General features: G+C 45.1%; 1 protein-coding gene across 12 annotated transcripts in view; it reads right to left on the minus strand.

Annotated features, from left to right (window-relative positions):
* Positions 1-15,099, minus strand: part of LOC124045867 (ankyrin repeat and SAM domain-containing protein 1A-like) — a 189,225-nt gene that overhangs the window by 32,576 nt on the left and 141,550 nt on the right. For 11 of the 12 annotated variants that reach the window (XM_046365621.1, XM_046365619.1, XM_046365617.1 and 8 more), the window contains 2 exons: positions 9,642-9,711; positions 108-223 (listed from right to left, as the gene is read on the minus strand). In XM_046365621.1, coding sequence (XP_046221577.1) covers positions 108-223; positions 9,642-9,711 — 186 coding nt within the window. Of the gene's footprint in view, positions 1-107; positions 881-9,641; positions 9,712-15,099 lie in introns of those variants that run through there. The other variant, XM_046365625.1, reaches the window with a different exon arrangement.

Consider the following 15,099-nt stretch of genomic DNA (forward strand, 5'->3'; position numbering starts at 1 on the left):
GTGATACAGAGAGAGAGAGAGAGAGTGAGAGAGAGAGAGAGCGAGAGAGAGAGAAAGAGAGAGAGAGAGAGAGAGCGAGAGAGAGGGGATGTGTACTAGTAACTCACCATGTAGTGCAGGTCGTCGAAGCCGTTGAGCAGCAGCTTGCTCTCGTACTGCGGCAGCCCCACGTGCTCCAGCCAGTCTCCCACGGGCTGGTCCAGCAGCCGACCAGCTGCCCCACCTGCAGACAAAGGGAAGCGCTTGAGCAGGGAAAAGCCGTTGAGCCGGTAGCAGCGGCACTCTGCCGACGACACATGGCACTGCCACATCATCCTGGGCCAGCAGAGCCGAGCGCACCAGCACCAAGAGGGCAGGGGAGACAGCTTGGCGATGGCACCACAGTGGGCATGCGTCGGCTCCCGCACAGCAGCGGGGGCCAAACCAATGACTTAGGATCCGGGTTTAATAACAAACCCCTGGATCTCAGGAGCTGAGTTGGGTGTCGAGGGGGTTTGGGGTCCCCTCTGCTGATTAACAGTATGAGTCCTGTGTCTAGACTGCTGCGTTCACCAGCTCAAACCCACTCAAAAACAGGTGTAGATTGAACAGAGTCGAGAACAGCCGTGTAACATTGTTCTGCTTAGAAAGACAACCAGACAAAATGCTCCATATCCACAAAACAAATTGCATTAATACTCCAAGATGAGTTCACTTAAAACAGGAAACAGGCTATTCTGTCTAAAGTTGCAAGCATGCAGATTCATCTTCCTGCTAATTTGCTCTAGTTGTTAATGACGGAGAGTGTCTCTGAAACGAGAGAGAAGCGTATCAGAAGTACGGTGATTCGTTCCGGCCCAGTGAGAAGTCCTTGAGTACTGTGATGGGTGATTAAAACAGTGCATCCCATGGCCCATCCCTGTTTCTCCACACTCCTCCTCACAGTCAGCAGATCAAACACGCACGGTCACGCACAAGGCAGGAATCTCCCACCTGGATCACATGACGTGTGAATCAGGAAACCCAGCGTGGCAGAGAGGAGCGACAGGTACTAACAGAAAACCAGAGAATGACGATAATGAGCTTGAGATGACTATGATAAATCAAATCAGGTCTACCAGCTATGCTTGGTATTAACTCCAGGCCTCCTTGTGGATCTTGAAACAGGGAATGCACTATGCTGTGATGAGCAAAGGTTGAGCTGGTGCTTTGACTCTGGACCTGTGAACAATTTAAATCTAATACATTAAGTAGTTCGTTCTGATAAAAGCTCAACTCAATGCATGAACCTTTGCGTTAATCCGAATCGTTTAGAATGCTACGGTCAGAAGCTTTCGTGACTTGTGATCCACATGACTAATTTAAGGCAAAACTGAATATTAAAACATCACCGGCTAAAATAATCTGTCCCCAGTGCAGCCATCTGCCATCGCCTCTTACACAGTTTGTCTAGTATCATTCAAATGAACTGCAAATCATTTCAATATTTAAATAGGAGCACTTGAGATGCAATGCTTTTTCTGTGCCTCAATGAGGCACTAAGATATATCGAACTCATCAATACAAAGACATCAAATCCGAACACAGACTAATACAAAAACAATCTATATAACAATCAATATGGTTTGGGACCCTGTTTAAACACAATGACTTGCCAGAGTCCACACAGAGTTCTGCACCTGTCCTTCCACACAGCACACAAACAAACAGCCAGCACACGTCCAAGTAGGAACAAATATAGCAAGTCTCCAGAGTCTTATACTTCATCCAGCTTTTTAAACCTGTTTCAAGTCTCCAGGCTACACTGCTCTTCATGCACACAGTGTCATTCACCAGCTCCCTCCTTTAAAACAGCAGCTCCTTGTGTTAAAACACAAGGTGTTCAGGCAAACGAACGGTCCACATACAATCCTAGAGATGCTTGGGGTGGCGTCCTTCCATTGTCCTGACTGTTCACTGTACTTCTGCCTGCGATTCCTCTCCTCTCCCTCACGCTTTCTTTTGCTCGCTCTCACTCCCCGCCTCACTCGCGCTTCCCCATTACTCCCTCCCTTCTCTCCCACCCTTTCCCTCTGATACACTGCAGGGCTGCTGTTCATGGTCTGTGAGCTGCTGCCCTTCCAAGCACTGACATGGACCCCTGTTCCTCACTACATCCACTGTCGCTCCCTGCTCTTCTGATCTCAATCCTTTTAGTTTGTTTTCATACTCTGGAAACCTCTCCATCTGTCCTTGCTAAGAAACTCATCAGCTAGCAGGAAATGAAGGACAAGGGCGCTGGGACCGGTATTACAGGGACCAGCAACAGAGAACTTCACAGCACCCCCTGCTAGTTACCACCACCACTGTGAATAAAGAGGAACACACAGGGCTCGATCAGAGGAGAGAGAGACAACAGTACAGTGCCTCTTCACGTGGTGAGCATAAAAAAATATCCTTTCTCAAATAAGTATTTCCTGCTGCAGGTCCCATGATGATCTCCTGACAGCAGTGGCCAGGCTTCTTGTGTCTCTCTGTGTTTCATAATGTTCCTTCAATTCGTAAGAGGCTGAATGTATCTCACCGGAGAAAGCAAATCGAGCGAGCAAGACGGAGCCCCTCTGCCTCTGTAGCCCAAGCCCATCTATCTGATGCTGTCTGGTCACATTGTTACCACCCATAACATTGAATGAAAGGGAAGCCAGCAAGCATTTGGCCTCCCTTGATATTGTTTTTAATTAAATAATAGCCAATCAGCATTGAGTTAAACTGAGTGAGCGCAACTGTGAATGGTCCTGGTGCACCAACAACAACAAAAGTGTTGAAAAATTGTTGCATCTTGTTGTCCTCTGGTGGCTAGCTACCTAGCTAAAATCAATTTCCAAAATTAGCCATGGATGGAGATTTGGATTTGGTCTTGTGTTTTACTTTAATCTCCATACCGGCCAACCATTAAATTCATACATTGTCACCTGGCCTGAGAGGATGGAAGTTCAATATGTAGTTAGATGTAGAAGGTTAATGTTAACTAGCTGGCCTGGAACAATGTTGCCCATGAAAGGAGGTTTAGCTAGCGAGCAAGCATTTTAGCCATGTAGCCTAGGACAACAAAAACTAAAAAAGTGTGTCCTGTATGAGAGTCATAGACCCTTTCGTCAACATGAAAGAGAGGATGTCATTGGCGTTTCTCTACAAGTAGGGTGAGCCACATGTATATACATGCACACACATCACACAAATCAGTGCCATAGACAGCCACATAATTCACTAACTTTGATTGGACTAAATAGTTTTTGGTATCTTTTTGTTTTTCACTGTATTAAACTAAGCATAGGTGATTTGATGATGTTGAAATAAATTAAAATATGGTTCTAAATCAATGGTTGTTTAGTAAACAGGGCTCCCGAGTGGCGCAGCAAGAGGCATCACTACAGTCCTTGGTTCGAATCCAGGCTGTATCACATCCGGCCGTTATTGGGAGTCCCATAGGGCGGCGCACAATTGGCCCAGCGTCGTCCGGGTTTGGCCGGTGTAGGCCGTCATTGTAAATAAGAATTTGTTCTTAACTGGCTCGAATTATTAAATAAAAGGCTCAATATTATTATTATTATTATTAAATAGTCCAAAAATGTCAGAAACACTTGCAACTGTTTGTTACATTTCAAATGCTTTGAATTTATGAGGGATCCCTATTAGCCAAGGCAGCAGCAACTCTTCCTGGGGTCCAAACACATAAAACAAAAGATAAAACAGTACATTATAAAACATTAATACACCACTACACCATTATTACATCATCTATAATACAAAATGTGTGTGTAGAATGTGTGTGCGTATGTGTGTCTTTTTCTGTGTGTGTCTCTTCAGTTCCTGCTGTTTCATAATATATATATATATATATATATATATATATATATATATATATATTTTTTTTTTATATATATATATATATATATATATATATATATATAAAAATCTGATTCTACTGCTTGCATCAGTTACCTGATTTTGAATAGAGTTCCATGTAGTCATGGCTCTAGTACTGTGCGGCAGGTAGCCTAGTGGTTAGAGTGTTGGGCCAGTAACTGAAAGGTTGCTGGATCGAATCCCCAAGCTGACAAGGTACAAATCTATCGTTCTGCCCCTGAACAGCTAACCCACTGTTCCCCTGTAGGTCGTCATTGTTAATAAGAATTTGTCCTTAACTGACTTGCGTAGTTAGGTAAAGGTAAAAAAAAAAGGAAGTCTGTTCTTGACTTGGGGATTGTGAAGAGACCTCTGGTGGCATGTCTTGTGGGGCATGCATGGGTGTCCGAGCTGTGTGCTAGTAGTTTAAATTAGAGGTCAACCGATTATGATTTTTCAACACTGATACCGATACCGATTATTGTAGGACCCAAAAAAGCCAATACCGATATATATTTGAAATAATGACAATTACAACAATACTGAACTTACATAATTGATTTAATTTTAGACTCAAATAAATATTGAAACATGCTCAATTTGGTTTAAATAATGCAAAAAAACATAGTGTCTGAGAAGTAAAAGTGCAATATGTGCCATGTAAAAAAGCTAAACTATGCTCAGAACAGATGAAAGCTGGTGGTTCAATATTCCCAGTTCTTCAATATTCCCAGTAAAGAAATATTAGGTTGCAGTTATTATAGGAATTATGACGCGTCGACTATTTCTCTCTATACCATTTGTATTTCATATACCTTTGACTATTGGATATTCTGATAGGCAGTTTAGTATTGCCAGCCTAATCTCAGGGGTTGATAGGCTTGAAGTCATAAATAGCGCTGTGATCAAGCATTGCTAAGAGCTGCTGGCAAACGCAGTAAAGTTTGAATAAATGCTTACGAGCCTGCAGCTGCCTACCGTCGCTCAGTCAGACTTCTCTATCAAATATCAAATCATAGACTTCATTATAATATAATAGACACAGAAATATGAGCCTTTGGTCATTAATATGGTCAAATCCGGAAACTATCATTCCGAAAACAAAACATTTATTCTTTCAGTGAAATACGGAACCGTTCCGTATTTTATCGAACTGTTGGCAACCCCAAGTCTAAATATTGATGTTACATTGCACAACCTTCAATGTTATGTCATAATTATGTAAAATTCTGGCAAATTAGTTTGCAACGAGCCAGGCGGCCAAAACTGTTGCATATACCCTGACTCTGCGTGCAGTGAACGTAAGAGAAGTGACACAATTTGCCTAGTAATATTGCCTGCGAACATTAATTTATTTAAACTAAATATGTGGGTTTAAAAATATATACTTCTGTGTATTGACTTTAAGAAAGGCATTGATGTTTATGGGTAGGTACATTCGTGCAACAATTGTGCTTTTTGTCGCAAATGTGCCTTTGTTAAATCACCCGTTTGGCGAAGTAGGCTGTGATTCGATGATAAATTAACATGCACCGCATTGATTATATGCAACGCAGGACAAGCTAGTTAACCGAGTAATATCATAAACTGTGTAGTTAACCGTGGCTCCTTGCTGCACTCGTATAACAGGTAGTCAGCCTGCCACGCAGTCTCCTCGAGGAAGGCAATGTAACCGGCCATAATCAACGTCCAAAAATGACGATTACCGATTGTTATGCAAACTTGAAATCTTCCCTAATTAAATCGGTCAACCTCTAGTTTAACTAGACAGCTCGGTGCATTCAGCTTGTCAACACTTCTTACAAAAATAAGTAGTGATGAAGTCAATCTCTTCTCCACTTTGAGCCATGAGAGTTCTACATGCATATAATTAATGTTAGCTCTCTGTGTACATTTAAGGGCCAGCCGTGCTGCCCTGTTCTGAGCCAATTGTAATTTTCCTAAATCCCTCTGTGGCACCTGACCACACGACTGAACAGTAGTCCAGGTGTGACAAAACTAGAGCCTGTAGGAACTGCCTTGTTGATAGTGTTGTTAAAAAGGCAGAGCAGTGCTTTTATTATGGACAGACTTCTCCCCATCTCAGCTACTGCTGTATCAATATGTTTTGACCATGACAGTTTATAATCCAGGGTTACTCCAAGCAGTTTAGTCACCTCAACTTGCTCAATTGACACATTATTCAGTACAATATTTAGTTGAGGTTTAGGGTTTAGTGAATGATTTGTCCCAAATACAATGCTTTTAGTTTTTGAAATGTTTAGGACTAACTTATTACTTGCCACCCATTCTGAAACTAACTGCAGCTCTTTGTTAAGTGTTGCAGTCATTTCAGTCGCTGTAGTAGCTGACGTGTATAGTGTTGTCATCGCATACATAGACACACTGGCTTTACTCAATGCCAGTGGCATGTCGCTAGTAAAGATTGAAGAAAGTAAGTGGACTAGACAGCTTCCCTGGGGAATTCCTGATTCTACCTGGATTAATGTGGACTTCACTAGACAGATGTTGCTCATAGTTTTTGTGATGAAACAAAGGTGTAGTTTAATGTATTCTGCAACTGTGTCTTCTTATTGTTTCAGATTATATATATATATCACGGTGGCAAGTTATATGAACTAGCGGGTTACAGAGCAAACAACACAATTCTCACAACACATCGGTTGTAATATGGCTTTGTCCCCCTGGCTTGGCTTCCCCAGTGATTTTACCTCAGCACCGTTACTGTTCATTGAGATAGTGCTGGGGGAGTGGGAGCCATAGAGAACACCAGTTTCAGGTCTAGCTGGTGGTTAAGATGCTGTAGTTGATGTAGACTAATTCAGAGGCAGGTTAACAACCCAAACAACCACATAAGGAGCAGGCCAGGGTAACAACAGCTGCAGTGGGCTTGCCTAATTCCTGCAAGTCTGCAAGGGAACATGAGCTCATCCCCTAACATACATGCCTGTTAATATTTTAACAGCTCACTTCAAAGCAGACCACAACAAACAAGCAAAAACTGCCAGAATGCAATAACGAGATGGCCAACGGTTTTCTTTTTTTCCTTCTCATTGGAATATAGCCGTTGGCTTAAGAGTCTGGGTTAGGCTAGTTCATCTTCCTTCTGTGACTTTAAGGGAGAAGCATATTGTAGAGAATAAAATGGGAGGATGGGGGAGGAGGCTGACAGGGATGGAGGACATGGTTCTGGTTCACTACCACAGACCCATGGTCCCCGAGTGACCATCCATCAGACCCAAAGGACAGGCCAGCTTCATGCTATAGGAGTGCTGCAGACGGTATTGCAGGCTAACATGTGTGGTATACATTATTCACTGCAGTAGTCACTGCAATTTACAGTAATACACCTGGTCCCTTCCTAGTTTAGCCATTTTGTCCTACAGCCACAAAGGAAACATGGGCAAAACCAGCAGAAGTGGCGTATCAATCTGGGTCAGAAAAGGGTCTGAATAGACAGCCTATAAACCAAGGCCAGCCACAATGTGAGCCAAACAGATCCATGTCTTTCCAGTAAACCTTCTGCTTAGGCTACGTAGAACACACTGGGAATTGTTGAAGGTCATTTCTGACAATGGTCGATTCAACTCAACTATTGATCTACATTCAAAATAAAGCCATGTCCTTCACTGGCACTAAAGTAATCTCTTGTGACCGACCCACTTGTATAATAGGTCCCTCTTACGTGCTATTCAAAGAGCCAGCTGCCCACCCGGATGGTACCTTTGTGTCTCTGGCTCAGTCATCACTAACATCACTCCATTCATCACTTCCCACACGCTCTCTATACCGCCAGTGTGGCTATCATTATTCAGGTATGTACTGTATCTTTCAATAGCCGGCTCAGTTCCCCGGCTTTAAGCCATTCGCATGGATCAAATGACTTGTCTCCAGGGACCATTACAAAGCCCAAATAGTATACACATGAAGTGGTGGTGGTGACTTCCCTAACAGAATGACTAGACACACACACACACACACACACACACACACACACACACACACACACACACACACACACACACACACACACACACACACACACACACACACACACAGGATTCCATGGCGTGAACAACAATGACAGCACTTTATTATTACACTTTATTAAAACTAATGGATGTGGCTTTGAAGAAAACAGAAAGCCATGAAATGAAACAAAGTAAAAAAATCACACGGTACTTGTTGAATCATCTGGGTCAAAACAGCCAATTGGGTAATGAAGAGTTGTAATCATAAAGCATCAGGGACACAGGGTTGGATTCACAGAGCACATCATTCTAACTGGGATGGATTGTATTACACAAGAGGATAAAAGGGAGATCAAATCTAGAGGAGAGAAACTCATTTATTTCTTTCTTATATATATATACACACACCCACCATCTTTCTAATGTCAAGCTGGTTTTGGGAGTCTTAAGGAGAATGAGTTGTCATGTTTATTCAAATTAGTTGAGTCGGCTATTTCAGCCACACCCGTTGCTGACAGGTGTATATAATCGAGCACACCGCCATGCAATCTCCATAGACACACATTGTCAGTAAAATGGCCTTACTGAAGAGCTCAGTGACTTTCAACTTGGCACCATCATAGGATGCTACCTTTCCAACAAGTCAGTTTGTCAAATGTCTGCACTGCTAGAGCTACCCTGGTCAATTGTAAGTGATGTTATTGTGAAGCGGAAACATCTAGGAGCAACAACGGCTCAGTCGCAAAGTGGTTGGCCACACAAGCACAGAGAACGGGACCACCGAGTGCTGAAGCGCGTAGCTCGTGAAAATCGCCTGTCCTCGGTTGCAACACTCACTAACAAGTTCCAAACTGCCCCTGGAAGCAGCATCAGCACAATAACTGTTCGCCGGGAGCTTCATGAAATGGGTATCTATGGCTAAGTGTCGGCTGGAGTGGTGTAAAGCTCGCCGCCATTGGACTCTTGAGCAGTGGAAACACGTTCTCTAGAGTGATGAATCAAGCTTCACCATCTGGCAGTCCAACAGATGAATCTGCATTTGGCAGATGCCAGGAGAATAACTGTAAAGTTTGGTGGAGGAGGAATAATGGTTTGGGACTATTTTTCTTGGTTGGTCCTAGGCCCCTTAGTTCCAGTGAAGGGAAGTCTTAACACTACAGTATACAATGACATTCTAGACGATTCTGTGCTTTCAACTTTGTGGCAACAGTTTGTGGAAGGACCTTTCCTGTTTCAGCATAACAATGCCCCCATGCACAAAGCGAGGTCCATACACAAATGGTTTGTCGAGAACGGTATGGAAGAACTTGACTGGCCTGCACAGAGCCCTGACCTCAACCCCATCGAACACCTTTGGGATAAATTGGAGTGCCAATTACGAGCCAGGCCTAATCTCCCAACATCAGTACCCAACCTCACTAATGCTCTTGTGGATGAATGGAAGCAAGTCCACGCAGCAATGTTCCAACATCTAGTGGAAATACTTACCAGAAGAGTGGAAGGTGTAATAGCAGCAAAGGGGGGACCAACACCATATTAATGCCAATGATTTTGGAATGAGATGCTTGATGAACAGGTAGGTGTCCACATACTTTTAGTCATGTAGTGTATATTAGAATAGGCTTACTTGAAAATCCAGTTTTCAATAACAGAGCAGGGAATTTAAGTATGGATGTTCTTAAATAAAAGTGACAGGGGAAATTTTACCTGTACCATCTTCACTAAGTGGAATAAATGGATGAATTGCATATGCTATTATAATATCTTTAGTCACGTAAAATGCTTAGGGTGAGGGACTCATCTTACCTGGGGTAGAGTACTGCTGGTCTCTAGAGAAATCAATGCCTGCTCCAATCAACGTCATGATCTTCTCAATCTGAGGAGGGGAACAGAGTAGAGTGTCAGAGGAAAAGACAAGATGGCTGCCACACCTCTCACCACCAAGGGGACAAGAGTTACCCCCATGCATTGAACCCCAACACCGCAGTATAGTAGCCCCCAATGAAACCGTATCAAAGCAGAACATGACTATCATGACTTCACATAAACACTGAACACTTTTAAGACAATGGTAGACAAATAATGTACAATCTTGCTGGCCAGACTGAGGCCCGGGGGCTGTGTGAAGAGAATTGGCTAACCAATATTAGTAAGAATTGATACAAAATGACTATGTGAACATCATGTTACAGCTGTATTTTTAGAGGGACAAAATGTCAAGTCCTTGCAGCCAATGTAACAATGTAGCAATGTAGCAATGTAGCTAGGCTTAATATTACAGCATTCTAGTAATTAGTGGCAAACTGAATCAGACGTCAGCGGGACAGAAAACAGAAAAGGAACTGGAGTTGCATCTTAAAGACGATGTTGGTTTTATTTCTCTACGTCTGGGACCTTTGGGTTTCCTGCTGTCTGCTTTGTAAATGTACAATAGTGCACAATATGACCACCACCAGGCGATACATGCAAACCCAAGAGAGACTTGCTACGGATTATACCACAACCGAGCATGCCTCTGACACACACAGTACACACCTTCCCCATCTCATGCATCGTCCCCCTATACTACAGCGATGATACATGGGTACACAGATGATTCACCCGTGCACATGAAAGCAAACCCACACACCCCCACGCAGACATCCCCAGAGCAATCTCTTCGACACCCATTCAGCAGCACAGCGAAGAAACAGCAGCAGTGGACCGTACAGCAGGGAGATTACACCTGTCACACACACCACAGACCACTGTCACAGCCCGCCCTCCTCCAGGCCCGGCCCTGGGATTTGGGGACAGAGGAGGACCAACAAAGACTGCTGTCAGAGCTGTCAGCCATACACTTTCATCTCCACCATACAGGATAGTATGTGCTCTGTCATGAGAGACAGGCTCTTTTCCTACATGAGGCCCCTTTTTCATAGTTTGGAATGGATGGTTATATCACGACCGGCACTTCATTTTATCAGTGATCTGCGATCACTTTCAATGAGAGAAGTAATTTCACACAGGACTCATTTTATGGTTTTGATGTGAAAATCCTTGTGTTTGATGATGCGGTCAAATATCAACAGTTCTTTTGCACAGTAGTAAAGAAAAAGGCTAAAACTTTAAAAGCAATGGAATTTAGTTGCCTAAAGCACTTTATGGAAGAGCCTTCTCTATTCTTTTTAGACTGCATCCATGTGAGAGGTCAGATAACGGTTCTGATCCCTCCTCTCTCAGAGATCACGTCAGCATATTGTCTGATCCCCCCCTCTCTCAGAGATCACGTCAGCATATTGTCTGATCCCCCCTCTCTCAGAGATCACGTCAGCATATTGTCTGATCCCCCCCTCTCTCAGAGATCACGTCAGCATATTGTCTGATCCCCCTCTCTCAGAGATCACGTCAGCATATTGTCTGATCCCCCTCTCTCAGAGATCACGTCAGCATATTGTCTGATCCCCCTCTCTCAGAGATCACGTCAGCATATTGTCTGATCCCCCTTTCTCAGAGATCACGTCAGCATATTGTCTGATTCCCCCCTCTCTCAGAGATCACGTCAGCATATTGTCTCATCCCCACCTCTCAGAGATCACGTCAGCATATTGTCTGATCCCCCTTTCTCAGAGATCAAGTCAGCATATTGTCTGATCCCCCCTTTCTCAGAGATCACATCAGCATATTGTCTGATCCCCCTCTCTCAGAGATCACGTCAGCATATTGTCTGATCCCCCCCTCTCTCAAAGATCACGTCAGCATATTGTCTGATCCCCCTCTCTCAGAGATCACGTCAGCATATTGTCTGATCCCCCTCTCTCAGAGATCATGTCAGCATATTGTCTCATCCCCCCTCTCAGAGATCACGTCAGCATATTGTCTGATCCCCCCTTTCTCAGAGATCACGTCAGCATATTGTCTGATCCCCCCCTCTCTCAGAGATCACGTCAGCATATTGTCTGATCCCCCCTTTCTCAGAGATCACGTCAGCATATTGTCTGATTCCCCCTCTCTCAGAGATCACGTCAGCATATTGTCTCATCCCCCCTCTCAGAGATCACGTCAGCATATTGTCTGATCCCCCTCTCTCAGAGATCACGTCAGCATATTGTCTGATCCCCCCCTCTCTCAGAGATCACGTCAGCATATTGTCTGATCCCCCTCTCTCAGAGATCACGTCAGCATATTGTCTGATCCCCCCTCTCTCAGAGATCACGTCAGCATATTGACTGATCCCCTCCTCTCTCAGAGATCACGTCAGCATATTGTCTGATCACGTCAGCCCCCTCTCTCAGAGATCACGTCAGCATATTGTCTGATCCCCCCTCTCTCAGAGATCACGTCAGCATATTGGTCTGACCCAGCCCCCTCTCTCTCAGAGATCACATCAGCATATTGTCTGATCCTCCCCCTCTCTCAGAGATCACGTCAGCATATTGTCTGATCCTCCCCTCTCTCAGAGATCACGTCAGCATATTGTCTGATCCCCTCCTCTCTCAGAGATCACTTCAGCATATTGTCTGATCCCCCCTCTCAGAGATCACGTCAGCATATTGTCTGATCCCCTCCCCCTCTCTCAGAGATCACGTCAGCATATTGTCTGATCCCCCTCTCTCAGAGATCACGTCAGCATATTGTCTGATCCCCCCCCTCTCTCAGAGATCACGTCAGCATATTGTCTGATCCCCCTCTCTCAGAGATCACGTCAGCATATTGTCTGATCCCCCCTCTCTCAGAGATCACGTCAGCATATTGTCTGATCCCCTCCTCTCTCAGAGATCACATCAGCATATTGTCTGATCCCCCTCTCTCAGAGATCATGTCAGCATATATGGTCTCATCCCCCCTCTCAGAGATCACGTCAGCATATTGTCTCACCCCCTCTCAGAGATCACGTCAGCATATTGTCTGATCCCCCTTTCTCAGAGATCACGTCAGCATATTGTCTGATTCCTCCCCCTCTCTCAGAGATCACGTCAGCATATTGTCTCATCCCCCCTCTCAGAGATCACGTCAGCATATTGTCTGATCCCCCCTCTCAGAGATCACGTCAGCATATTGTATGATCACCCCCCTCTCTCAGAGATCACGTCAGCATATTGTCTGATCCCCCCCCTCTCAGAGATCAGAGATCACAGAGATCAGCATATTGTCTGATCCCCCCTCTCTCTCAGAGATCACGCCAGCATATTGTCTGATCCCCCTCTCTCAGAGATCACGATCAGCATATTGTCTGATCACCCCCTCTCTCAGAGATCACGTCAGCATATTGTCTGATCCCCCCTCTCTCAGAGATCACGTCAGCATATTGTCTGATCCCCCATATTGTCTCTCTCAGAGATCACGTCAGCATATTGTCTGATCCCCCCTCTCTCAGAGATCACGTCAGCATATTGTCTGATCCCCCCTCTCTCAGAGATCAGAGATCATCCCCCTCTCTCGTCAGCATATTGTCTGATCCCCCCTCTCTCAGAGATCACGATCACGTCAGCATATTGTCTGATCCCCCTCTCTCAGAGATCACGTCAGCATATTGTCTGATCCCCCTCCTCTCTCAGAGATCACGTCAGCATATTGTCTGATCCCCCCTCTCTCAGAGATCACGTCAGCATATTGTCTGATCCCCTTCTCTCTCAGAGATCACGTCAGCATATTGTCTGATCCCCCCTCTCTCAGAGATCACGTCAGCATATTGTCTGATCACCCCCTCTCTCAGAGATCACGTCAGCATATTGTCTGATCCCCCCTCTCTCAGAGATCACGTCAGCATATTGTCTGATCCCCCTCTCTCAGAGATCACGTCAGCATATTGTCTGATCCCCCCTCTCTCAGAGATCACGTCAGCATATTGTCTGATCCCCTCCTCTCTCAGAGATCACGTCAGCATATTGTCTGATCCCCCTCTCTCAGAGATCACGTCAGCATATGGTCTCATCCCCCTCTCAGAGATCACGTCAGCATATTGTATGATCACCCCCTCTCAGAGATCACGTCAGCATATTGTATGATCACCCCCTCTCTCAGAGATCACGTCAGCATATTGTCTGATCCCCCCTCTCTCAGAGATCACGTCAGCATATTGTCTGATCCCCCTCTCTCAGAGATCACATCAGCATATTGATTGATCCCCCTCCTCTCTCAGAGATCACGTCAGCATATTGTCTGATCCCCCTCTCTGAGATCACGTCAGCATATTGTCTGATCCCCCTCTCTCAGAGATCACGTCAGCATATTGTCTGATCTCAGCCCCCTCTCTCAGAGATCACGTCAGCATATTGTCTGATCCCCTCCTCTCTCAGAGATCACATCAGCATATTGTCTGATCCCCCTCTCTCAGAGATCACGTCAGCATATGGTCTCATCCCCCCCTCTCAGAGATCACGTCAGCATATTGTCTCATCCCCCCCCCCTCTCAGAGATCACGTCAGCATATTGTCTGATCCCCCCTTTCTCAGAGATCACGTCAGCATATTGTCTGATTCCCCCCCTCTCTCAGAGATCACGTCAGCATATTGTCTCATCCCCCCTCTCAGAGATCACGTCAGCATATTGTCTGATCCCCCCTCTCAGAGATCACGTCAGCATATTGTATGATCACCCCCTCTCTCAGAGATCACGTCAGCATATTGTCTGATCCCTCACCCCCTCCCCCCTCTCAGAGATCACGTCAGCATATTGTCTGATCCCCTTCTCTCTCAGAGATCACGTCAGCATATTGTCTGATCCCCCCTCTCTCAGAGATCACGTCAGCATATTGTCTGATCACCCCCTCTCTCAGAGATCACGTCAGCATATTGTCTGATCCCCCTCTCTCAGAGATCACGTCAGCATATTGTCTGATCCCCCTCCTCTCTCAGAGATCACGTCAGCATATTGTCTGATCCCCCCTCTCTCAGAGATCACGTCAGCATATTGTCTGATCCCCTTCTCTCTCAGAGATCACGTCAGCATATTGTCTGATCCCCCTCTCTCAGAGATCACGTCAGCATATTGTCTGATCACCCCCTCTCTCAGAGATCACGTCAGCATATTGTCTGATCCCCCCTCTCTCAGAGATCACGTCAGCATATTGTCTGATCCCCCTCTCTCAGAGATCACGTCAGCATATTGTCTGATCCCCCCTCTCTCAGAGATCGTCAGCATATTGTCTGATCCCCCTCCTCTCTCAGAGATCACGTCAGCATATTGTCTGATCCCCCTCTCTCAGAGATCACGTCAGCATATGGTCTCATCCCCCCCTCTCAGAGATCACGTCAGCATATTGTATGATCACCCCCTCTCAGAG

This window comes from Oncorhynchus gorbuscha, linkage group LG10, assembly GCF_021184085.1.
Source record: "Oncorhynchus gorbuscha isolate QuinsamMale2020 ecotype Even-year linkage group LG10, OgorEven_v1.0, whole genome shotgun sequence".
Classification (NCBI taxonomy): Eukaryota; Metazoa; Chordata; class Actinopteri; order Salmoniformes; family Salmonidae; genus Oncorhynchus; species Oncorhynchus gorbuscha.